Raw genomic sequence first — 27519 nt, 5'->3', positions numbered from 1 at the left:
ATTTTCTGTGTTGAAATGTTCTTAAGTCAAGAAGTCCCTGAGCAGTTAACTAGCGGTTGGTGACCAGGAACATTCTCAGAAGCATTACAGATTCTTCCCTTGTTCTTAGCTGTTTCCATGGTGGCTACTTTTTGCAACTGCTGGAATAAGAGTATTGGGATAGACTGAGCTGTACAGCACCTAGTATGGCCACTCTTTATGTTCTTATGTGTATGGGAAAATAGAGCAAGAAAACTTAAGAAGGAACGAAATAAGAGTAGGAAATATTTAGAAAAATCAAAGTACCTTAGCTCATAAGAGTCAAGTTTGTGACTTAATCTGCAGTTACAAACACTAAAATACAAATTATAAGGTCATTGTATAGTATTTATGCAGAGGAATTAAAATTGCTTGGAATTCTAATGGTGAGTGTGGGAGGCCTATCCCAAAACTAAATGTACTATTTTTTCATATAACCTCAATTCTAGGTTTTTAAAGCAAGTCATTTTGGGATAATATAACCAGTTCTAGTTACCGGGAATTAATGGCATATCTGGGTATGTATAATTAAAAACTAATAGGAGGCAATTTTCATTTTGGATTGGCAATTCTGATGTTGCAGAACTTGCTGTAGTCTGTTAAAGCAGTTTGTAGTGGTCATTGTCAAATACAGACTTGGAGTCACCGATATTCCTGGGTTTGTTAATATTTCAATTTATATTTGAACATTTTTGGTTAAGATGGAATACAGTCTCTCTGAGTATCATTAAATGCATATATAAAAATCCCACTTCTGAATGGATTAGAGAAGTCCTGAAGAAGTAGCATATACAGACTTCAGGTTCATTCACAAATACTAATTTTAATCCTAGTGCCTACTTTGCCTAAAATAAGTAAACCAGATGTGCCCAGCTTTCTTTTAAAGCTATCCTTTGCTTGTTCTGAAATGTGGACTGGGCAGCATCTAAATTTGGAATACGGTATCTTTTCCTTGTTGAAGTCTGAGTGCAACACACCCGTGTTCTAACAACATAGTACACTTTCCAGCACTGTTCAGTAACACAAAAATAATGTTATTTAGAGCTGAATGAGAGTAATAAATGGTGACCTTTGAAGAGGATGTACTAATTATTAAAAATAATAAGCTGTAAGGGATGTAAACTGGTTATTTAATCCTTCCTCTTGCTCCAGGGTAGGATCAAAGAACTTATTAGGACCCGTAGCTGCCTAACATTCTTAAAGACCTTCAGCAGTGGAGATTTTGAATTGTGTCTGGCTACCTTTAACAATGAATGGTGGTAAAACAATGGAATAAAGTTCAACTTCTGCACCTGCAGGGCAGAAGATTCAATTTAGAGTTAAGTATGTTCCTACTTGCTCTGTCTACATGGAGATCAGCTTCTATTTGCAGCAGTGTTTTCTTCATAGATACATCTTATAGACTTCTGATTATTTCTGCTTCCACTGGGCTCTGGTGGCTCCATCTCTGTATTAGATTGCAAGAAATTGGAGTGCCCAAAACACTATTGCTCGAATTGAGTAGTATTGTAGACTTCACCAGTACTGTGAGGACCAGACAATTACTCTAAAGTGGCATTTTTGTTTATGTATTCCAGTATGCCTTTTTCCCGAAGGCACAAGACTAACTTGCATTCAGTTTGTGGTCTACCGTGATGTCGAGAGCTGGTTTTGACATAACTGCTTTATATCCAGCTATATGCAGCTGTGCTGCATTTTTGCAGTGGATTAAGTTTAATACCCAGCTTAAACTACCTGCCTAAGTTTAATAGCTCTTTCTTGTCACTGTTCAATGGCATCCTGTTTTTAGACCATTTTTCTAGTTTGTCAAGATTATTTTTTTTTTTTTTTTACTTTTTATTTTGAATGATGAAATGTTAGTAACTATTCTGAGAATGGTTTTCTGGTCAGTCCTGATTCTTTAGACTTATTGTTAATTTGAGTCTCCTCGTCTGTGTATGGTTCTCAGTTGGCTAAAGTGTTGCTGTGATATTGGGACTGCATTGCATAAAAAAGAAATTAGTTCTTACTAGTTATTCTTGGGTATGTTGTGGGTATTTAAAAAAATTTTAGCTTTGGTGTATGTCCTATGTATGCTTTAGTCTCATTACCTTACTCATCTGTGACAGATTCTTATAGGTATTTCCTGATGGCTATGAGATCTCACAGCCGTTCTTTTAAGTAAAGTCTAAAATTTTTGGATTCACTTAGCTTGTGATTTAAAGGTATTTCTGTTCCTGATGTCCATTATATATATAATATGCATGCCATGTCTTGCTTTTCACTTAATTTTATTGGAGTATGTGAGCCACAGTTTGCTCAGATCCAATAAAAAATATATATCCAATCCATATAATAAAATGAAATGTAAGATGACTCAAGTGTTAGTGCTGACTGACTTTGAGAAAATCTTACATATTAGGAGGGCAGAAAACTAAGCTGACTCTTGATCAAAGAGTTATAAAATACTTTTATAAATAAGATTATTTTTATCTCTTCTTTTTTTTTTACAGAAATCTTTTGGACAGAGATACATTTTCTAAATCTGATCCAAGTAAGTATGTGACATCTTATTGTTCCTTCTCATTATATATTCCGAATGTGTAAATGCTGGTTTAAAAATTAGGTGGGTGATTTTCTTCAATGTCAGTTAGGTTTATGTTGGCCTTGGGACAATTATTTAAAGTAATTAAGTTACACTTCAATAAGTTACACTTGTAGTTTCTGTTATATGAACTGGAATTTTAAAGACTCTGTATTCAATATTGCTTTCCTGAGCTGCATGGTCCCTTGTTTACCAGTCGACCTACATTTTCCTAAAATTAATAAATGCGGAGAAGTGGTTTGTTGTTTTTTTGAAGTGGGGTTGTTGGGGTTTTTTTTTGTATCTGTTGATCTGGATCTCTTTCAAAGCTGGTGAGCAAACTTCTAAATAAACTAGAAGCACTTGCTGCGAGTACGTAGTGTCCACTAATCTTAGAGTCAAATGCTGAAAAATTAAGTTAATTTGTCTCTGAGAAACGTGACCTTTTCTGATCAAAAATAGTATCATGATTTGTGAACGAATGATTTCAGATGTGTAAGATAGTGACACCCACAAGTTTTATTAAGGTATGACTGGACCCCAAAAAACTCTCATGCCTATGAATTTATATATGATGATACTTTTGATTTAAAATCTGTGACTATCTTCCTGTATCAGACACTTTATAAAATTTCTTTCAAGGAGCTGACACCACAAAAGATTTACTTTTTTTCTGATAGTATTTAATCAAACTTCTGTAGTGTTAATTGACTAGTCCTTAGATAATGGTGTCTTGGGTCATGTTGTCTCCCCTAGTAAGTTAATTTTCTTTTTTTTTAGCCTGTTTTTTTCTTCCTTGGAATAGCGTGTATTGTGCTTACTGACATTGGAAATAACCTGAGACACATATACTTCTATCAAGTGTCTGTACGTGTAACCATGTCCGGGTGGGATATACTTGAATACTGAGTCAGGTGACGGTATGAAACATTTGAGTATTTTTGTGAGAGTATGTCTGTTCTTAGTTTCTTGAGTTTCTTGAGAGAGATTCCACAGTAGACTTTTGGTGGGAAAAGCTTCTGCTTCCTGGGGAAAAGCTGCATGAAGTTAGGAGTATCTTTGACATTCCTAACCTATGAAACATTTTTTAAAAAAAGGAGACATAGGCAATACCATGCCTCTGGTATAGGGGGATCATGGAGAAGCAGAATTGAGTGTCTTGCATATTACTAACTGGTTTTTAGTTGGTTAATAAAAACTCAGTTGTCTGTGTTAAGCAGTTTTGAATAGTGGTCAGTGACCTGTTGCCCCTGATAGATTCTATTCAGAGATCTGTTTATTGAATCAAGGCACCTTTCAACAAAAGTAATGAGGTGTCTGTTTTTTAAGCTCAAATATTATTAGGGACAAGTGCTTCAAGTTTTTATCAGATAGGGAACTGTATTAGGCTTAAATTGCAGGGGTTTAGTGCAGGGGACTGCAATGTGACCTGTGTGGGAGGAAGCCATGAACCACCCTGTGGCTGTCACAGCTAGTTCCAGTCAGCTCTAAAAGCCACGTGAGTAACCATTGCCTGCCAGAACTTGTGCCAGCCAGGGGAGCACACAGTTCCCCTGCCCAAACATATTTTAGAAAAAAAAAGTGGCAGCAGCTAGGAGGTAGAGACGCAGCTGCCAAAGATACTGCTGGAGCCATGCTTCTGAAGATATGCCGCTGGAGATGCGTTCTTGAAAGGAGACACTCCATGCAAAAGGCAGTACACCTCTGAAGGGTCTGTGGCTTGTGGGCAGCCAAAGCGATTGTGGCTGGTGGGTGACCCATGCTGGGGAAGGGACACAAGGAAACAGAGTGGCAGGAAAACCTAAAGAAATCTTAAAATATATCTATAAAATATTTCTGAGAAGTAAACTAGTGGTATTTTTATGGATTCAAAGTGTATGGAAATTTTTTTTTAGAGTGTCAGAACCTTGCCTATCAATTCAAATCGTACTGCTTTCTTGTTTCTGGTAAATAGCTTATTTAAAGCACTCAAATTGGTGGTGTGCTTCAGAAACCTGGTCTCAAGTTGTGAGTACCCAGTTGCACTGCCAATCAGGCCTATCTGTCACAGGTTAGCAGTACAAAAACATGGAGTACAGTAATACTGTCCTTGGTAAAGAGAGAATGGGGAAACTATTGGCTCTGGAAGTGCTCATACTGTTTTTGCACTCAAGAAATTGCTTGGCAAAGCAGCTTTGATTGCTGCTCTCCAGTGTACATTTAGTTTTAGTATTCTGCAGGTTTTTTTGTTAGCCAATTTAGTTTCTTTGCTCCTAGTATCCTTTAGTTGAGCACAGAGATATGGCCCTACTGTAAAAGTTAAAGGGGTGAGGGTGTAGTATATAAAGTGCTACTCTTTTCTGTAGTTGGAAGTACAGCAGGACAATGTTCCTCAGCGTCTGTTTGCTTGGACAAAGGCCATTCTTAGGCTGATCTGTATACAGTAACTTTATTCTGTTAGCTAAAAAAAGGTGTCAAAACTAGCAATCATACCACTTTCACAAAATCCGCTTTTAGACCCACTGAATTTGCAGCCATTAGGACTCATACAAGATAGAACCCTGTAGAGTCACTCTGTATGCTGAGGTCTCAGCGGATTTGACTAGGCCAATTCTAACGTGCTTTTCAAACTCCAGTGCAGTTATCTAGGGATCATACTGATAGAAAAAAATCCAATTTTCTCCTCTTGGGCTTTTTCTCAGAGAGGGACACACATGAATATAGTTGATTCCCATGTAAACATAAACAGCATTCTGCTGAAATTAAAAAGGAACTTGTGATTTCTCTGGTTCTCTTAGGAGGTTTGGTTAGCCTTTTTTTGATACTGTAATTGCTACTCAATATTTATTCCAATTCCGACCACTTCCCTGCAGTCTAGAATATTCATGCCAGGAGGAAGCTGGCACTTTGCCTCCCTAGAGGCAAGTTACAGAAGTATCGTAGGGATATTGGATATAGATGGGGCAGACTTGGATAGCCCTTGTTCATGAAGTATTTTAAACAATACTGAAGTTTCTTACTGACAGTGCTTTCTCCTCAGTGGAGTCAAAGCAAGTCATATATATTGATTTACTGCAGCATTTGGACCATTTTGTTCTTCCAGTTTGGAGACCATTTTTTTTCTAGGAATATTTTTGAGAAAACCCTTTTTAAAATTTATTTTCTTGGAGAGAATGAGCTAAAGCAGAGCTTCCTTGGTGAGTCGGGGATAAGACCTGCAAAGGAGATAGAGATGAATGAATTTGGCCTGTTTCTTTGTCTAATGACAAGCAGAATCCTTTTCTTCCCATGCACTGGCTAGCCAAACTGAGCCACTGTGCAGCTGTGGTGGCAGCACCATGGTCAGCATGGAATGTCCTCTTGTGAAGCCCTGTGACTTCTAAGTATGATAATAAAAAGGGTCTGACATGAAAGACTGGAGAGACAAAAACTCTTCCCCTGGAGGATCTCCCCATGGAAGGTGGTAACAGTGAGAAGAATCTCATGACAATTAGCACAAAGGGACCTTCAGGAAGCTCTGTCTAGAATGTATCGAAGCTGATCAATGAAGAGTAACGAGGAGCCCCTGCTAGAACTGGTGCAGGTTCATGGACAGATTTAGGTAGCATGGGGAAAAGGCCAACTTTATTGTGGCTTCCTTAAAGTGGATAGATGTGTTGTTACTGTGTTTGGGAAAACTGAGGTGGACAGTTTGGATGTTGACTAGATGCCAGGCTAAAGGATGAGCATATATGCATTGAGTGGGAAAGGACCAGAGTAAGGTAAGGGACACCCAAGCTATTTGGGAAAATAAGAAGGTGCAGACTAATATTTTGGGAACTGAATCTACAAGTGAGTGATAAATCCGCTTCCACCCTCTTTTTCATAGCAAGATTTCATTAAATTTACCTTGAATTTGACATTGTGGTATCAGTGTCCAGAGTTAAAAATTACTAAGTGTTAGTATTTCTGACTATAGGTATGGATGTGTCTTCCTTTGGAAGAACTCATATGGCAAAGCCTTCCAAAAGGGTTTCTCAGCCCCTTCCTTGTGAGGGTGTATTACTCTTCATCAGTGCGCTGCTTTGAACTTCCTCAGTGCTCCCTCAGTTTTTCAGATTACAGAAGAACTGGTTGTTCAGCTCCATCTTAGCATGTGATACCATCTTTTGAAACTTAAGAATTTCCTGTTTATCCCACTTTATTCCTTCCTCTTCCACATGACAACACTATTAACTATTTTCTACTCAAAAAAAAAAAAATAGTTGGCTTCATGAAGCCTTAGATCTCTGATTTGAGCAGTTCAGGTATTTTAGATCAACTTCAACATACTTATCTGCATTTCTTCAGTTGGATATGACTTTGGAGAAGTTTTTCAGGGATTATTGTAATTAATATGATATCAGGGTCTTTATAAAGCTGTCTCCAAGAGCCTTTGAGGATAGGGAATCTCACCACCAATGGAGACCAGTATCATGGATGGTTTCCTGAAAATTTCTGGGGTGAGTTTTAGAGGAAAGGTGGAAGAAGATTTAAATTATTCTAAATTTGCAAAGTATTTATTAGAAAGTCTGGAATGTATGTCTTTTCTATAGCTTTCATTAGGACTTTTTTTTTTTTAAATGTCAGTTAGAGATGCATATGTATGTATCGCTGTCAAACTTGCACCTTGTACTTAACAATAAAATAAATATTACATTAGATGGTTGTTAGTCTATGTCTTCATTATATTTAAAGTACCTGCCACATCTGCAGCCTAGATAAATACCAGAAAATTGCTAGTAATACTACAAGTTCTTAGCTCTTTTCTCCTCATTTAAGTTTTTATATAAATGATTCTTTTTTATAAATAAATATACATATTTTATATGTAAATATATATATAAATTTTATTTATATACAATAAAAAAGAGAGATGGTATATCCACTCCTGGGATATACCTTTAGAAGCACTGGGGAGCCACTGGTAGCAGAGGGGAACAGAAGTTTACTAATGCCTCGGCAATGAAGAGGTGAGAATGATAGCATTGCTTGCTATAAGTCCTCCAAAGGTAAAAAACCCAAATGATAGTAAACTGACTACGAAGAAACTGAATTCGGAAACGAGGATTCTAACAGACAGACAGGTGCGAGCAGCCTTCCAAAAAGTAGGAATAGACTAAGAGACTGAATTAGTTTTAACGTGCAGCTTTACATAGTTTTTTAACCCTTTTATAATAGTTGTGTGACTTCCATCTTATCGACCATGGTAGGAGACTAAGATTATCCTACATTAATCTTTTTTTTAGTCTTTGTTCATAGCTGTTCTTTTATTTGGCTTCATAAACTAGGGAGATAAGATAGTGCCAGAACGTTTCTCTTCTGAAAAGTTGATGGTAGTGGGTATTTTACCGTTGTATTGTTGCTTTCTTCTCCTCAATATTAAATCTCTCATTTTTCAATATTCTTCTTGTTCCACAGCTGCAGTGCACAATTGTTATTTGATTTACTGTATTAACTCTCATACACAGGGCAGGATGTAGTACAAAAAATAAAGCAGCAAATCGATAGGGAAAAATGATTATGTTTAAGAAAAATCTGGACAATACAAATATCTGAATAGCAAAAGTGCACGTTGTCTGTACAGAGTGGCTTTTCCTCTAAATGAATTTCAGTTCTAGTCTCAAGTTTATAAGTATGAGAAATTTCTAATTGAAAAGTTAGATGTAAGCTCTTGACAAAATGGACAAAATCCACAATTATATCTGCTTTTGAAATATGTAAGATATTTGCATTTTTGGAAACCACTACTGAAAATTGGAAAAATATGCATTATGCAGAATGGGTAAAGTGAGTCTAAAAAAGAGTTTCTAATGGGGAAAGTGAAAGGAATGTTTGTGAAAACCTACCTGATTCTATGTCAGCAGTAGGGGTATTTCCAGAGAATATTTTGTTGCTTGTTTTTTTGCCTATGGAAACTCGCTTTGACAACATTTCCTTCTTCTCCCAGGGTTACCTTGGCACAGATCTTACTAGATGCAAAGGTTAGTCAGAAGTTCAGTAACCTTCAGACTCTTCTGTAGCTGATTTCATAGTTTCCATTTCACTCTGTTTTCTCACATTTTCCCATTTGACTTAATTCTTCATGTAATATAGTTCAGCAATCTACTCTAGAGCGTGCTGTAAAAATAGGCTTGTTCGTTTGAATTCGTCCTACTATAAGCAGGAACCAAAGCTAGGAGCATGATTGCCCAAGGTTTCATATTGAGTAAGTGGAGAAAGACAGACATCTCCAGAGAATGATTTTTAAATTTTTTTGTAAAAGCTTTTTTTCTTCTACAAGAAAAAAAAAAAGTTGAATTGTGATAACTTAAGTTCTGTGTGAGCTAAAATACTGAACTTGGCTTTTTTCTGTTCTTCCTCTTTATTTGCTACTGCCTAATGGGATTTTTTTTTTTTTTTTTTTTTTTCTTTTTCCCTCCCCTGTGGAGCAAATACCTTTCAAGTAAGAAGAAAATATAGTTTGAAGCTTGACTTCATTTCTGCTTTGGTCTGTGGATGATTCTGACTTGGGAACAAAACCAGGCTTCTATCTCTATTGTTCAAGGCTGCAACCCACAACAATATTGTCTTTAACCTTCTGCTAATAAATAATGATTAGCACAAGAGAAGAATTTGTTGGGGAAAAAAGTGTTCAAATATCTGTATTTCCATTGTTTTGAAAAGGAATGTAGTGGAGTTTCAGGTAAAAATTGCTTCATGGTTGTTAGCTGTAGAAAATAAAGTTTATAGTAGTCCCTCAGTCAAATGATTTGTACTTATAGTAGTGTTTACAAGACCTGATTATTATCACTGTACCTCTCTCACCAGTCCTTCTGATGGAAGCTGCAGATTAATGTGTAGTGGGTTCTGTGCTGGAAGAACAGATCTGTAAGGAGAGTGACGCCTGTGGGATTATGGTGCTTGGTCTTTCAAAAATAGCTTAGATCAACAGACTTCATTGATTCTGTTTTTTTTAGGTTTTATTTTTTTTAAAAAAAGGGATGCATATGCAAGATACTTATATATAAATAAATTGAAGCAGAATGAAGGAAGAAAGCCTGAGAAGTTGGTTTTTTCCTATTTCCACTTTTATTTCCCCTGTTTCTTTTTTCAGTAGGGTCCTCATTTGTTTTTATCTTAATTCTGTCATCCCTTGAAGGAAGCATAGTTCAAGGTAGTTATGCTTTAGATTAACTAGGATAGCCAAGCCATCCACATTCAGTGAAGACCTGCTTTTATCCAGTTTTACTGGTAAGAATTGTCAAGTGATTTACTGGCAGTCAAGCATAAGTGTTGCCTCCCATTTTAGAACCACCCTATTTATTAGGTCACTGCTGCAACAACTAGACCATATTGGCACTGATCTGGTTAGGCATACTGAAAACTGAGGGAAAACATATTACTATTTGATTGTCCTAGTTATGAATTTCAACAGCACAACAGACTACAAAATTGGTTTGCTTAATTTAAGAATAAGTTGCATTCTGAAAATTACCAAACTTTTTTTTCTTTTCACAGTCTGTGTTTTGTACACACAAGCCATTGGAAACAAAGAATGGAGAGAGGTAAGATACATATTCATAGATGTACAAACTTTTTGAGTGTACTTAAGGCTGGTCATTTGCCCTAGCAGAAGAGGGCGTGTCAGAGCCTCTTGAACACCATGCTAAACAACAGGAGTCCTATGTGCCAGTAAACTTAAAACCTAGTCACAGTAATCTCGATTTCCATATCAGTGTCACATATTTCCATGAAAAGGGGAAACAAAATTAGAGAAAATACATGAGTTTCCTGTTTTACGGTCTCCGAGATAAATGAAATCAAATTTAGCTATCAATCTGTACAAGGTTCGTGGATATCAAGAGAGGAAGACACTCAAGCAGTACAAGGCCTATGGAAGGATTCAGCTTTGGTGATAGTGTCGGCAAAACCAGCCTGTTACCTGTTGTAGTAGAGATCTCGTTTTCCCATGTAGTGTTTGGGAGAACTTAGGCACTGCTGAATATTCATCAGGCAACAAGGGAGGGAGGGTATTATGCATAGGTTGGACTATGTCTTCTTAACCTATCACTGTAAACAGTGGAGAGATATGTCTTAAGAAGCTAAATCAAATACCTCGAAATTGGATATCTACAGCAGATCAACATTTATAGCCTGGAACTCTCTCCCTGCACTTTTTCCCTTTAATGTTATTCTTTGAAAGAATTGACAGTGTTAGGGGAAGGGAATCTTTCTACTGATAAAATGTGCTATTTAGATGCCTGACAGAGAGGATTGGTGGAACTCTTCTTCTCTGTGTGGCCATATGTTCTAAGAACGGACCCAAGAGAAGAATGAACTGTCTTACTGTTCTTCCATGTGAAAGAGGAGGTCCGATGTCCTTTTTTTCAGAACTGATATTTTGTGTAATTACTACTGTGTAAAAATTTCAGTGGAGGGGCCAGGGGCACAGAAACCAGACCCCTTCCCTGATATTTGGTGTCCTTGCCAGCTGGCTGGAGAAACATATTTTCTGCTTTGCTGAAACGTGATGGGTGTGGGTTTCAGTCTTGTTGAGATGAGAGAATTTAATTTGTCTCTTGCTTGGAGAAAAGCTTATGTAGCTGGGCAATACATGAAACATTGTACCTATTCATTTGTAGTTTTTAGTTAAATTGCTGCTCATTGTTCTGAACTGTGTACTAGACATTCTCTCAGTATGCCTACTGGATCACATTCCTCTGGTTTGTGTGGAGAACATGGGAATTCACTAATTGTAATTAACTTGGCAGAAGTAGTGGACATACACAGAGTTCTAAATGTCTGGATAGCTAACTCTTCTCACAGAGAAGTCTTCAGGCATTCAGGTAGTCAGATGTCTTGGTGTGGTTTGGTAGTGAAGCCTAGATCATCACTAAAGTATTCGGGTCTTTCTGGTCTAGAGTTAAGAGGATTGTGTCAGAAATTCTGGGATTTATTGTTTTCTAAGGTTCATATGGACTTTTGAGGAATTTTCATACTTCTCTGGGACAATTATATTGTCCCAATAGTAAAATTGAAACATTATCACCTTATTTAGAAAATGTTCCATGTGCTTGTTTTGAGGTGATTTAGGAGATTGTTGATCAAAAGGTTCCATCTGCTCTCGATTTTAACAGATCCAAGTTTGTAATGGCTGAAGTGTGTGACCACCTGATAACTTTGTATTGTCTTCTGCCATATTATCTCCTTGACCAAAGCAAAAACACCTAAACAGGGCAGTGTGCAACATTACTGCTTGTATGGCATCTTTGCACTGATTAGGGAGTATCTTGGCTAAGTGATGCACTTTGGCATGTGGTTAAGGTTATCATATGTCAGTTTAGGAACTACAGGGGTTAAAACAGACTTTTTGACATGCTAGAAAATCATGGGTTTTGTTTATTTTTAAGACATAATTATCTCTGTCTTGTCTATTGGGGGTAGGCCTAGGTATAGGTATTTACAACTCAGTTGGCTGTTTAAACTATTTATAATTAGTGGAAAAAGATAATATCCTGAGGGCAGTTCATTAGACCTAATTTAGATGTCTGCATTAGATCAGATGAATCATTCTTTAGAAGTGCCTCTAAGTGATGGTCAAAATCTACGGTTCTGACTGTGTCAGATCTGAAGTTCGGTGAGTAGAATCCCATTCCTAGTAGCTGTTATGACAGTCAAAATTCAGAGGTTGGAATGATAAGAGGGGCTGAGTCAGGATTGCATTACATATGTTGTGGTGTATTATATTTGTACCAGTAGTAAAAAATAAGGTCGTAGGTAGAAGATTAGTTGATACATACATTGGATGGGTAATCTCATATCTTTTTGTGCTTTTTCTGCCTGCAGTGGTAAATGCACTAATACTGTATTGCAATAAAATTCTGTATATGTGTCCATTTTGTTGCATTAAAATACTTATTTAATATTTTACTAGCTTGTAGAGATGGAAGTCACCTGGAATTGTTTGGAGAAGACAAAATTGAGACAAATAATAAGCCCCTAATGATATGTGTAGACATTAAAGAATGGTGTTCAGTCATGGCAACATACTTTGCCTTGTTTCTGTTCCATGTCTTTTTATGTATAGTTCTCTTTCTTCTTTTGCCTAATTACTTTCTTTTGAACAGTGCAGCAAATGCTTGGGGTTCACAAACACAGTAAATCATTTCATAATCTCCATAATTTCTCTAGCACTGTATTCTAGCAATTTGCTTTTTTTTCCCTTCAGCTAAGCTATTCAGATGGATTCAATACAATAGTTAAATCAAACCCTTCATTTAATGAAGGGTAGATGTTTTCTGAGTGCTGACTCCTATATGCCTGTAGTAGATTCCAGTGCTTTTACCCAGTGTTAGTCTTGCACACCAAATCCTCAACGAAGAATTAAGATATTTCATTCTCAATTTAATAGGGTGTTGTTTTTCAAACCAGTTTCCCTGTTTTCACTTACAGTGCGATCATCAGGTATTGCAATTAATATAATTGGCAACAAATGCATCATCAAAATCTGAGGTTTGGTTTAAAATAGTTACTTCCCCTTGCTTTGTGAGGACACGTTTGGAATATGGCTAAGTATAACTTACTGTTATTTACAGAAGCCTTAAATAATATATTGAAAGAACCTGAATTTCTTCATTTCGAAGAGGGTGTTAATTCTGAAAACAAGAGGGAACACTTCAAAGGTGAATGTTAAATAAATAATAGGCATTGTAATATAGAATCATAGAATGTATTGTGTTGGAAGGGACCTCTAAAGGTCATCTACCCAACCCCCCTACAGTAAGCAAGGACAGCTCTAACTAGGTCAGGTTGCTGAGAGCCCCATCAAGCCTGACCTTGAATGTCTCCAGGGATGGGGCTTCCATTACCTCTCTGGGCAACTTGTTCCAGTGATCCACCACCCTCATATTAAAGAACTTTTTCCTAGTGTCCAACCAAAATCTACCTTTTCTAGCTTAAAACCATCACCTCTCATCCTATTGCTACAAACCCTAGTGACTAGTTCTTCCCCTGCCTTCTTATAGGCCCCTTTCAGGTATTGGAAGTTTGCCATAAGGTCCCCCCAGAGCCTTCTCTTCTCCAGGCTGAACAATCCCAGCTCTCAGCCTGTGTCTTCATAGGAGAGGTGCTCCAGCCCCCTGATCATTTCCATGGCCTCCTCTGGACACGCTCCAACAGGTCCATGTCCTTCTTGTGTTGGGGGCTCAATACTCAATTGACCGCAGTTTTACTGGACAATATCTATCAATCATAAGTGTTAAGGAACTGCCTACGGAGCGAGGCTCTAAGCCTCTGGTCTATCTACTCTAAGAATGCATTGGATGAAAATGAAATTTGTATACCTGTCTGGAGGTCTGTTCTCTCACTGGTCCTCATCATGCTGTTTTCCAGCTTCATGAGCTGCCAAATGTTATTTTATATGCTCAGTAAATTTCCATTGTGTCTTTTAAAATTGTTTATGGCTCCTCATTCTTCAGGCCTTCATATTCATTAATTCTGTTCATGGTCTGTTTTGTTGTTTAATCTGGAGTAAATACAATGTAGACAAGAAAAAGCGCCTTTTTTTGATTGAGTCATCAAATTGACAGAGAAGGCACTTAGGCAAGGTTGTAGTGGAATCCCAAGATAGCAAAGGTGACCAGTTTGTAAGGAAATTAAAAAAATACTATCATGAGCTGTACCTAGTTCGTATACTGTACAGTTTATCAGCAGAAACTTTTCCCTTTATGTGCTCACATTGCTTCTTTAGCCATCCTAATTTCTGCATTAAGTTAGCTGCTACTTTTTTCCTCCTGTGCATATAGTGTTTCATATATCCATATGGAATTTCATCTGCCATTTTATTGTCTGATCACTCAGTCTGAATAGTGTTGTTCTGCCAAGTCTTCGTAGTTGCCTTTTATATATTTATCCTCTTTAATTCTGTAAAAATCTATTTGTTCCATAACTTCATTTTTTCAGTCACTGCTCCAAATAGTTTAGGCATGTATGGTACTGCATGGGTCCATCCATGGATGTCCAGGTTCACAGGAATTTGTTGAGACCTTGCAGGCAGTTTTCATCCAGCAAATTGACTGCTTATTCTTATGGTCTTTCCTATTACTAATAAATCAATTAATTATTGTAATAATAAAAATAATTAATTAGTGAATTATAATTAATGATAATTAACTTATGACATTAATTGCCAAGAGGCGATTATCCTCCTCTTCTATCATAATATATTAGATAGTGGTGTTCCCCAGGGCTCAGTATTGGGGCCGGTTCTGTTTAATACCTTTATCAATGATCTGGACAAGGGGATTGAGTGCTCCCTCAGTAAGTTTGCAGACAACTCCAAGTTGGGTGGGAGTGTTGATCTGCTTGAGGGTAGGAAGGCTCTGCAGAGGGACCAGGACAGGATGGATCAATGGGCTGACGCCAATGTTATGAGGTTCAACAAGGCCAAGTGCTGGGTCCTGCACTTGGGTTACAACAACCCCCTGCAGTGCTACAGGCTTGGGGATGAGGGGCTGGAAAGATCCCCGTGGAAAAAGCCCCAGGGGCATTGGTTGACAGCCAGCTGAACATGAGCCAGCAGTGTGCCCAGGTGGCCAAGAAGGCCAACAGCATCCTGGCCTGTAGCAGATATAGTGTGGCCAGCAGGAGCAGGGAAGTGATCGTGCCCCTGTACTGGGCACTGGTGAGGCCGCACCTTGAATACTGTGTGCAGTTTTGGGCCCCTCACTACAAGAAGGACATTGAGGTGCTGGAGCGTGTCCAAAGAAGGGCAACGAAGCTGGTGAAGGGCCTGGAGAACAGGTCTTATGGGGAGCGTCTGAGGGAACTGGGGTTGTTTAGTCTGGAGAAGAGGAGGCTGAGGGGAGACCTTATTGCTCTCTACAGCTGCCTGAAAGGAGGTTGCAGCCAGGTGGGTGTTGGTCTCTTCTCCCAAGTAACAAGCGATAGGACAAGAGGAAATGGTCTCAGGTTGTAACAGGGGAGATTTAGATTGGATATTAGGAAAAAATGTTTTACCAAAAAGGTTGTCAAGGACTGGAACAGGCTGCCCAGGGAAGTGGTGGAGTCACCATGTCTGTGAGTATTTAAAAGACCTGTAGATGTAGCACTTAGTGACATAGTGTAGTGGTGAACTTGGCAGTGTTAAATTAATGGTTGGACTCAATGATCTTAAAAATCTTTCCCAACCTAAATGATTCTGTGGTAATCTGATGGATTTTGTTGTGTCTGGTAGTTAAGCGTTTCACTGCAGCGTCTACCAGTTTGATTACTGTTTGAACCGTAATAAGACATGCTTTTGAATCTCCTTTGTAGATTTCGAAGACTGTTTTAATGAAAATGACAAAGGCTAGACATTTTATAATCAACATTTATTGGGATTATGATTTTATGTGTTTTAGAGTACTGGTGAACTTTATTTGGAACAGTAGTTATATATACTGTCCCGGTTGTGAAGAAAGCATAAATTTTGCTGTTGCTTGATACTCAGTTCACTGGAAAGCTTTCTCTGGTAGATTTCTCAGAAAAAATCAACTGTTTGAGGGAATTAAGGCAGTTGCAATAAAGGAACATAATCTTTCTGAGGAAGTCATGTTTCCCTTCAAAGGGAACAGTTAATGACAAAAAGCCAAAAGCACAGGAAAATGAGGAATCCTTTCTGGTTTTTATATACTTAGGATTGTACAACCATCAGTTTAAAAGGGTTACATAGAAATCATCATGATGTGTACATGCAGTACACAGGTTTCATATGAGTGCCTGTATGCATGTTAGAGGAATATTGTAATTTTTTATGATAATTAGTACGACTTTGTATATTAAAAACTTTATTCCTCCTTTTGGACAACCATACCGTGGAACATCTTACGACTATGCTTTTTCTGGAGTGGGGATGGCAGTTATGATTTTGTTGTTATTGTTGTTTGTTTCACTGTAATCTCTGCAATTCTGATTATTTGAGGCTATTAATCATTATTGTAACAGGCTCATTTTATTGGTATTCCATTTCTTTCTCCACAATTCAAGTTTCTTATTTGTTCTGTTTGCATGTAGTGAAGCTAGATTAGAAAGTCTGAGGATTATCTTTTATTGTATGCTGATATACCATTTTGTGCAGTGAACTTCCAATGGAGAGTGTTACCTGGAGCTTCCTAAAGAATTTTCAAAAACCATTAAGATCAGAGCTAAGAACCTAGTGATAGTTTAAACCATTTTTTAGTTCTTTAGTTTCCTAGAATTGTTACAGAATACTAGGTTCTGACTGTTCACATTTCAAGATGTTTGAAAGACAAAAGACTAGAGATAAAAGTAATGAGTTATTAAAAGATCAAATAACATACACTACACTAAAAAACTTAAACTGAAATTATTTTCCTAATGAAAGAGTGAGTAAAGGGTAAGTGTAACCAGCTATAAATATCAACATGAAGAATATGAATTTCATAATGGAAAACACTTCTGTCTAACAAAGGTATAGAAGGATCCAAAAGATGGAAAAGTGAAATAAAAATTAGGAAAGAAACAAGAAGTTATTTTTCAGATTAATTATTGGAACACTGGAATATTTTCAACATTTGGAACAATTCAGTGCAATTGTGGTAAAACACTGCAAAATTTAAAAAAAAAAAAACTAAAAAAAGCCACCCCCTCAAAAAAAAAAAAAAAACCAGAACCCCCCCCCAAAAAAAACAAAAAACAAAACCAACCAAAACCCACCACCAAGAAAAGAGGGCTTACTAAATATTATTCTCAAGTTCACTTATGGCCATAAAGTTGAAGCAAGAATTACTGCTGAGAATTCATATAGAAGGTACTTAGCAGAGGGTTGGGTTAGACCCTCACAGTTACAACAATTGATTTGTTTCTTAGATATTGGACTTACCCAACTTGCTAGTCTTTTGTAACTCTGATGTTAAAATGTAAGTTATGATTTTCCATTAACCTCATAGCCCCTTAGACTGGATCGCTAGATTGAGATGCTATAAAAATTCAAATGACTAAATACATTTAAAAAATGCCTTTCTACCAGGAGAGCTTGAGTTATGAGGTGACAAAGACTCCATCTCAGGAAATCCAGAAAAGGGACTGTGTTCTTGATTTTCTTTGTTGAACATTTATTTTCCTTTAAATAGTTAAACTGATTCTGTTACTTTCCTGAATTACATTTCTAAAGGTATTTGCTTGTTGGCCATGTTAAGATTTTAGCTTTATGCAACTGTTAGTGGGGAAACTGGGCCATGTGGAGAATAATTAATTAGCAGCTATGTTAGTAGTTGTGACTGATTTATAGAAATAACCTGCTCTGCTTTAAAAAGGCTATAGGTAATTGGGAAAACAGATTTAAAAAGATGATGCTTCATTTAGCTGAAAAGTGTAGACTGGTGATTTTGAGAGGCCAGCATTTTAATGTCATCTATAAGATAAATTTTAATAGCAACTTGTCAGTTTAATTTGTTTTATTAGTTTAATGTGAAAGAATCATTTGTGTAGGCCTTGGAAAAAAGTAAACAGAACAAAAACCTGAAGCCTTAATTAAAAACATAGTTTAAAATAAAGAAAAGTTCGCAGTGCCACTGTATTCAATCACTTGAGTTTTGTAACTGTTTCAGTAAACTGATGAGAAAGAAAGTTCAATGAGCATTCTTTTAGGCGTTCTCTGGTCTCCGTGTGATTTAATCATCAGCACATTGCATTTTTATCTTTTTACTGATACACTTCTGTCATGCATTTTAAATCGAGTCCGAAAGATTTCCCAAGTGTAACGTGCTTATAGCGTAAAGTGAACTATTGTTTACTGAAAAAAATGCAGATTTGAAGGGATGAGAAGTACTTATAAATTTATGTTATTTTACTGTTTAAAAAAATAAAACCTGACATTTAGTTGCCATTTTATAACAGTTGTGGTTTTTTTTTCCTTTTGAAGTAACTTTTCCTTTGAATTCATACGTAGTTCTATTTCTACTGGAACTATAAAACTTAAAAACCCAAGACATGAAGTATGACATAATCATGGAATAATTTAGGTGAAAGGAACCTTTGTGTTATACAGCTTCCTACTCATCTGCTGTGTCTGGTTCATCCTCCTGATCCTTGCAAAGCCATTTTCAAAGTTAGACCAGGTTGCTCAAGGCCTTTCCCAGGTAAGGTTTGAAAATTCTGTAATGGCAGAGACTGCACAACTCTCTGGACAACGCATTCCGGTTGCTTAATCGCTCATGCTGGAAGAGTGTTTCCCTATATCCCTTCAGAATTTCCTTTGCAACTTTTGGCAATTGCATCTTGTCCTTTTGTTGTACTCTTTGTGAACTGTATGGCTCTGTCTTCTATAATGCGGTTTAGGTAGTGGAATCTGGAAATGGATCTTCCCTAAACCTTCTCTTTTCCAAGCTGAACAAACTAAGCTCCATAGGCTTTGCTTCAAGTGTGTGCCAGCCTGCTGATGGTGGTTGGGGTTTTTTTAGGGTCCATTTAACTAAACTGCATCCAGTCCGTTGATTCAGTTGTATTTAGAGCCCCAAACTGTACCCAGTTTTCCAGGTGGGGCCCCACGTATTGAATAGAGGGGGAATAATTGTTGCCTTTGATCTGCAGGCTATGCTGACCCTAATACAGCCAGTGTGTTGTTAAACCCTCATGGCTGCATCAGGACCTTTTCTGCACAGCTCATACCCCACCACTCAGTCCCCAGTACCAGTACAGGACTTTGAATTTGTCTTTGTCAAACTCAAACTTTGTGAGAGAGTCTACAAGGCTGTATGAATAAGTTGGGGTTTTTGTCTGAGGTGAGTGTCTGTGTCCCCCTCCAGTCACAATCATTTTAGGGTATGTAGTAACAAAGGGGAAACAGTGCTTTCCTTTACCTAGCTGTGTGCCGGTATCTTGCTTGTTAGTGCACTTGTAGAAGTTGTCACGCACCCTAGTACCTTCTGTCTGAGTGAAGTGGAGAGGTTTTTTGAGTGTACAAGCCCAACATCCTGTGCTGCATTAGGGACAGCATTACCAACAGGTTAAGGGAGGTGATCCTTGCCCTTGGCACCAGTGAGACCATAGCTGGAGTGCTGTGTCTAGTGCTGAGCTTCACTGTATGAGAAGGATACAGACATAATAGAGTGGGTCTGGCAAAGGGCCACTGAGCTGTTTGTGAGGAGAGGCTTGAGAGAGCTGGGATTGTTCAGCCTGGAGAGGAGAAGGCTTATGTTTTATCCATGTTTATAAATACCTGATGTGAGGCAGTAAAGAAGGCAGAGACAGACTGTTCTCAGCTGTATCCAGTGGAAGGACAAGAATCAATGGGTAGAAATTGAAATACAGAAAATACAACTTAAACATAAGAAAAACCCCCTTTTTTACTGTGAAGGTGATCTTATGCTGGAACAGGTTGCCCAGAGAGGTTGTGGAGTCTCTACCCTTGAACATACTCAAAACATGACTGGACAACCTACTCTAGCTGATCCTGCTTTGAGCAGGAAGGTGAAACTGGACAATCTCCCCGAGGTCTCTTCAGACCTGAAGTATTGTATGATTCTTGTCTGCTTTCGTTAGCCATTAATTTTCTTTTCCTCCATGTGGCTTTTCCAAAGTCAAGTATATCTTCCTGTTGTGCAAGCTGTCTTTACTCTTTCAAGAACGATCATACTGTCAGAAAATAATCTGTTTATGAAGGTGTCAAGCCAAGGATTTGGACTCTTTTGACAAGTTATCCTCTGAGCTCACTTAGTTATTTTGGGTTTGTGACTTTCAAGTGAGATGATAGCTTTGGCAGTAGAAAGTAAACTTTCTTAGGCTACAGCTCCCTGTGCATTTTATTTCTCTGTGTCTTCCATGCATATAGAAGTGTAAGTCCCACAAGACTGAAGATCCTTTTACTCTCCTTCAAGCTTATCCTAATCTGAGGATGAAAAGAACTTCAAAAACCTTTATTTTCCTGCCTGGTGCTTAAGGAATCTCCCAAGACAATTTCCTACTTGAGTCTTCACAAGCTGGGAGATATTTTCATGAATATGTTTGTGTAAGTGTGTCTGATTCTGTTGGACATAGCATGAGAGGCTACCAGAACTTAACACGGTTCTCTGCTTACTTGCTGTGCCTCTGGTAGCTTTGCCAGTTACAATGCAGTCATCCTTGGATCTTCTTTTTGAAGGCTCAGGGTCCTTTGCTTCTACAGTAGGTCAGTGTTTATCAGATTTCAATACTAAGGCTGAATTTCCTCTTTATGCAGCTGATTCCAGTCTTTGAGAGAATTTGGACAGTTTGCTGTAAGAGTGCAAATGGAAGAAATAGGACATTTGAGGTGAAAAAAGTACACAGATGAGATGTATTCTTGTTCAGAACTGCAAAATGGATAGTCCTTATGACCCCGTTGTTTTAATTTCTCATCCCTGGTCTGATGAACTGCTGTTTACTGGCTTGTGTCAGAGAGTGGCTTCTCATTTTCAGTGCATACCTTCAAACAGCACTAAATGCTTAGATATTGCTGCATATTTCGTTTTATCAGCCATTCCAGCTTTTGCTTTTTCCTGCCTCCAATATTGTTGAATGTTATAAAACAGGGGAAGATTTTATTTATAAACATTGAGATTTATTTGACATGGAAACTGATTGGAGACTTTGAATGTACATAGAATTTGTACACTACTATTGAGAGGAGAAGAAAGGCCCTTTAGCCCAACAAGTACGCCAGCTGTACTTATTCCCATAGAAATGCCAACTTTCTACCACTGCTGTTGTTTCTCATTGATTAATACTTGGCCATAGTAGTCATCAGTGTTGGTTCAAGAGAATGATTTCTACGGCATCTGCCTGTCAACTTTATCCCAGCGTTTCAGAGAATACCTTGAATAATTTCTCGAGACTGACTGTTATAATCCAAAACAACCAGTAAAGATCAAACTATTTGTTCATGTTTATCTGTTTCCAGGATCATGTGCATCCTGTGCTAGTCCTCTCTTAAGACACAAAATAAGGGATTTTATTTTGAATATCCAATATCTTCATCACTCTGGAGAGCTTCTGGAGATTTCTCCTGCCCACATCTGTATAATGCTTGCCGCCTTCATAGCTATTGCTTTGTCTTAGGAGAGTTGAAGAAATACAGTGCTTGCTACTGAGTAAACTTGCTTTCTAAACAATTTGAGCCTTAGGACATATTCAGAAGCCTTCTTGCAGGGTTTCCAATGAGACCAGGGAATCATTCCACCTAGGTTTTAAGAAATGATGTAAAGTCTTGGCAAAGGGATATGCTAATTGACACTATGTTAAATATTCTTTGTCTTTTTATTTGGAGATGGTATCATTAATTGGGAAGATAGTTTCACTTCTCTGTCTTTTATAGGAAGTGCTGAAATATGGAGATCTCTGAATAAGACTGTCCTAATTGAACATGTCACAGCATAGCGAAAGTGAAGGTACCTAACAGGATTCAAGCACACTCTGTAAAGATGCAAATCACCACTGTGTCACTTCTGAGGATTGTTCCTTTTCCTGAGACTTTATAGAGCTGTGTCTTGAAGATGTGTTAACTTTTGTTGAACATTTTATTGTACCTGAGACCTTTGGGTAGGTGGGTTTTTTTTTTTTTTGCAAGGCAGTAGTCCTCTTAGATACAGGCCCACTTCTCCAGATGAATGAATGGTACTTGGAGTCCGTCCCCTGCAGTGTGAATGTGTACACTCACAGTCATTCAAAGGAGAAAAAAAAAGGGTTGATGACAGTAATGGAGTTTCTTTAGAGCACACAAATAACGTGGTCAGAGTTATTTACCATTTTATTTTAATAAGAATCAAGCAGTGAGAGGAAATTGCTTCATTTTGAGAGGAAGAGACAGTGGAGTATGCTCTGTCCTTTCATACCACATAGATGTTAAGTATGCAGGGCATAGGGAAGCTCCTGTTGGAGACTGAGTGAGGGGTTTTGTTCAGGTTATAGTAGTGAGATTCACATCCATGATGTGAAAACATTTTTAGGAAATACATCTCAAAAACCTTCAGTTACAAGAAGGTTTATTCTTTCTTTATCCATGTTTGTTTGTTTAGTTAAGTCCTGTCAATGAAGAGTTTGTCAGTCTTTGAGTCATTCAAGAGTCTCTGGTCCCAAATTGCAGTTTTGAGGACTCCTTAATGATGATCTTTCAGCAGACTGTCAAAAAGCTTTTCAGTAGGCTATATTCGAATATGCCTTGATATGTTCAATGTGTAGGACAAAATTAAATGCTCGTTTTGATAACTAATTCTTTTCTGTTTTGTTTTCTGAATGTCTTGAAAGAACAGCTAAAACAAGAACAAAATTACCACATTGATATTTTGTGATCAGTCATTTATGTGTGATGTATATGGACTGAACTCAATTGGAGTTATTTTTTTAAATTAAGATATTTCCAGGTTGAGAAGAGCTGAGGCTCTTTCTGTAAACACCAAGAAAGAAAGGGCATTTTGCAGAAAGCTCAGAGAGAGGTGAGATGGAGAGAGCTGAACTGAGGTGAAACAGGAGCTAGATAATGCAAAAATGATACACTTCTAACGGAAGAACTATGTACCCTAATATTTAAAGCTGTCTGAAATAAGCCATATATGCAAGCTTTTGCTTGCTGTTGTAGTTTTTTTGAGAAAACAGTGGATTTTTATGTTACAAATTTCTTCCCCAACTTTTTGTGGATTCTGATAGGCTTTGGGAACTGATGTTTATCATGTTTAGGTCATACGTTACAGGACATGCACCACTCTTTATATTGAAATATGGGGTCTTCCACCAGTCTGTCTTCATCCACAAATAACTGATCTATTCATGTGAACACAGTCATTTTCTTTCATGGCATCTGTTTTAAGAGAATTTATCTCGCTATTGCTGGTATTGGCAGTCTGCTTAATTATACTTCATTACAGCACGTAGCTTAAACTTATACTTTTCTTTTACAGTTTGGAAGAACAGAAGTAATTGATAACACTTTAAATCCAGATTTTGTAAGAAAATTTATAATGGACTACTTCTTTGAAGAAAGAGAGAATCTACGATTTGATTTGTAAGTTAACAATCTTTGACTCTAATATTGCAGCCTCTGTAAACACACTGAGTTTTGTGCAGCATAAAATTAACTTGAAAAGAGATAGTATCTGTTGACATGGAATACATTAATAAACATGATTGATTTAGCATTGCTTCCTCAGAAATAAATGTGTAACATAATAATGACTGAGTTTTAAGAAATTGGCAAGTGTTGACTAGTCAAAGTACAGTCATCCTCACATTCATTACTTTTAGAAAATAGTTAGAAAGCTAAGGATGTCAAAATGTTAAAATGTTCTTGCAGCATAGCCAATAAAACAGGTATGGACATACTCTCCAGAAACAAAATATTGTGCCAGTAGTACAGAGCCAAGATTTACTTTACTAAATAAATGCCAGTGTGCATCTAAGTGTACTAAATGTTAAGATTTTAAAATGAAAGCAGTTGTTCTAGAAGTAGATGGCTTTTGACATTATTCCAGATATACTCATTTCATTCCACTGGTGGAACTCATTTGGTTTTCACTTTATTCTTTGAAAAACAGAATTGAGAGTCCAGTCACCAAGTCACCTTGCATGTCATCTGTTACATTTCACCTCATTCTTATTATTTCAGTCTTTGTGGTAATCAAGCTTGTCTTGTTTTTTCAAATTCTCATCCTTTTCCTAACCTTTTCGTATGAGTGAGCACCTGAATAACCCTCATAGATAATTAAGGGAAAGCCATTCGTTCAAGTTTGTGGTATAGTATGCATAGTGGCCACAGTTTTTCTTAGTGTGTCATTTTTAGTTGAAGAACTCGTTTCCTATTTCTTTTAATTTCCTTTGCAAGATGTACTTTAGCTTGAGTTTTGTCAATTCTTAGTTTTTGTTCCTAAGATTTCTGCCTTCATGCGTATTTCTTTTCTTATTTGTTCTTGAAAAAGATTAAGGAGAATCATCTGTTAAGTTACTTACCAAATAAATATATCAAGAAAGATACAGTGTAGTCTGCCTTCCCATACTTTCTAATGCTGAAGACTGAGGTCTCCTGATAATGCTTTATGGTATTGTGACAAGTCCTACACAGGTGCTGATTATAGTAGTGGTGAGTTGTAGTATTATGTCTTCCCAATTTAAAGTTACATTGCAAGTTTGCCTTGATATAGAAACTGCATTTATTGCATTTCTGTCTCATAGACAGCAAAACAGATAAAGAAAGGCTTTATAATTTGCCTAAAATCTCCTAGCAAAGCCACTTTTGAATTTCTAGGCTTTAGTCTCAATGTGCCATTTATTTATCCAAGTAGTTGCTTTGAAGAAACTCTAGCTGTCTCAATTTATTTCTTTTTTTTGCCCCCCCTCCTCCCCCTGATTTTCTGGCATGCAAATCAATCTGTACATTAAGCAGGGCATAAAATAAACAGGGCAGTGATCACATTAGTGATGATTTCTCTAATTTCTCCCATAGCAGTGGAAGAAAAAGCATGATGCCCAATAGGTGTGTTAGCAACATTAATAAAGTTACATGTAATTTTGCTGATTTTGTTTGAAGTTGTCAGCAGGCTGTACTGAAATGCTTTTGAATGGCAGCATTTGCTGTATTTTAGAAACAAAAAAAAAAAACCCATGTCTATTTTCTCTTTAGCTGCAAATGTCTTTTTATAGCATGTCAGAATGCTTCCTAAGTTAAAAAGAAGTGTTGGAGGGATGAGTGGGGAAGAAAGTTCCATAGTGTTCAATACAACTAGCTGCTTCCAGCTAGACTTCAGCTATTTCAAGGAGTGAAAGGAAATGCTCAGTGACAAGATAGATTACAAGGTGCTTCTAGATAGCTAGGTACAAATACTTCCATCTTCACCATGGAAACCTGGTGCAGACTTTTTTTATTTTAGAAGTTTGGTCTAATGCTATTTAATCTTCTGAGTATAACTGTTGCCTGCTATTTAAAAGAACTTTAAGTAAGAGCTAGTCACTTTGTGAAATAAAGGATTCTCCTCCAAGTCTAGGTAAAACATTGCTGAAATAAAGACGCAGTTTGGGCTGTGTAGGAATCTTGATTTGGTTGCCTCTTGCTTCTCATAGGATGCATGTATGTTCTGGGGAGGAGGCAGTGCAATAGAGAAGCACAAAAGAAGTGAACCAAGAAAGAGCAAGCTAGGGTCAGTCTAGGCAAAGAAAGGAAAGTCTGTAAAGAACTTCTGGATAAGTGCTATCTGAAAAGGACTTGGACCTGGAAGGGAAAATAGTCTCATGTTTGGTTCTTACTGTACTCAGAGTGATGGACACCTGTTTGTTTATTTATGAAAAGCTGTAAATACCAAACATGCTCTGAGCTGACTGCTTTCTGCTGCTGTTCTGGATTACCTGGACACAAGTCTATCCTGAACTCAAAGCCAAATAACTGTTTTTAATGTTTGCCTGCAAGTGACCATATAGCCATAGTCTGTGAATTTACTTTAGAGCCCTATAACAATGATAAATGAGAAATGAAAGAACTCAAGAGTTAAAAATGTGAATCTCATATAGCTACTCATGGATAAAAAGCCTGATTTAGATAAGAAGCATCTTTAGAAAGCCTCTTTTTTTAAATTCCTCAGAAAAATTGTGTACTACTGTTGGCCAAAGTGTTATTTTTCAAAGAAAGAAACTCCTAATATAATTATTTTTTTGCAACAAAAAGAAAGCAGTGAGTATTTGTCTGGTTTTTGGTGTGCTGATAAATGAGCATGAGCCCCCTCCTAAATGGTACAGCCAGCAATGTCTCAGGCCCCTTCCATTCATATTTGATGATCTCTTACTGGTTTTGCCAGTGAAGTGGTTCTTTGGTTTAGTTGTGTAGCTAGCCCTCAGGTCAAATTACAAATTGTTTTTTTCTGTTCAATTTTACCTGGCAGTATGCAACTATTTTTTTTTTTTTTTTTTTTTTTTTTTAATTCACATTAGTGATATTTACAGTCTTTCCTTTGTTTACAAATATGTTTCTAAAACTTTGACTGTGTTGCACCACATCCAGCTACGTTATGGTACTGCCATCTTCCTGACTTGAGATCTGCTCCATAATTCATCCCAACAACCGGTTGTGCAGCACAACCAAAGGTTTTGCATACCACGCAGTGGGAATGGAAACACAGAGGGGAGGCTGACCCGGCCATAGAGGATACTTTTTCAATTTATTTACTGGTGTTGAACCTGAATGTAGGATTTGATAGAAATATTACTGTGGATTATCTAATGAAGATGGAAGACTGCGAAAGTGATAGAGATTAGTAATCCCCCAAGAACTTCTTATATTATGTTTTTTTTAATGTATCTTGAATTCACAGAGTAATTTTTTTGAAATCTGACTTGGTAGTGGAAAGGAAACAGTGACATTTTCTAGGTGGAGGAAGAACAAGATTATGATAAGCTGAAAAGAACAAGTCAAACTCTTCTAAAAGCTGTTTAGTTTATTGTCAGTTATTTCTATTTAATTAGTCAAAGAGTGAAAAATTACCTAAGAAAATAGTTCACAAGTTAATTTTTTTTCTAATATTAATTTTTAACTTTATTCTGTTTTTTTGGCAGCTTTCATTGTTCAAACAGGAATATCAGAATAATTTCTCTTAGTAGCCTACACTGGGTTGAAAACTATTTCATTTCAAATAGCTAGTGAACCATACTTGTGTAATCTGCAATGATCCCATTTGCCTTCCTTACTGGTGAGACTTCCATTCATGTATCTGTTTGTGTAAATTTCACACGTTGAAATAGCTGAAAGAATTGTTTGATTTTTGTTTCTTTACATTGTCCTCAGATCTGTCATCTGGCAACTCTTATACAACTTTCCTTTTTTTTTTTTTTTTTAAAGCTACGATGTTGACTCGAAGAGTCCTAACCTATCAAAACATGTAAGTGTTTCCTTGCTGTTATACTTTATTGTGCTGAAATGCTTACGCTTTCCAAAATATATTTATTTTATTTTCACTGTAAGTAATATCAGA

General features: G+C 37.2%; 1 protein-coding gene across 1 annotated transcript in view; it reads left to right on the top strand.

Moving 5' to 3' along the window:
- CPNE8 (copine 8) overlaps positions 1-27519 on the top strand; it is a 108284-nt gene that overhangs the window by 10166 nt on the left and 70599 nt on the right. The window contains exons 2-5 of the mRNA XM_086473898.1: positions 2511-2551; positions 10079-10125; positions 23470-23573; positions 27387-27426. Of these exons, the coding sequence (XP_086330024.1) occupies positions 2511-2551; positions 10079-10125; positions 23470-23573; positions 27387-27426 (232 nt within the window). The remainder of the gene's footprint in view (positions 1-2510; positions 2552-10078; positions 10126-23469; positions 23574-27386; positions 27427-27519) is intronic.

This window comes from Leptosomus discolor, chromosome 1 (assembly GCF_034619465.1).
Source record: "Leptosomus discolor isolate bLepDis1 chromosome 1, bLepDis1.hap2, whole genome shotgun sequence".
Taxonomy (NCBI): Eukaryota; Metazoa; Chordata; class Aves; order Leptosomiformes; family Leptosomidae; genus Leptosomus; species Leptosomus discolor.
Note: the sequence above shows the minus strand (reverse complement) of the source record. Positions and strands in the feature narration are given on the sequence as shown.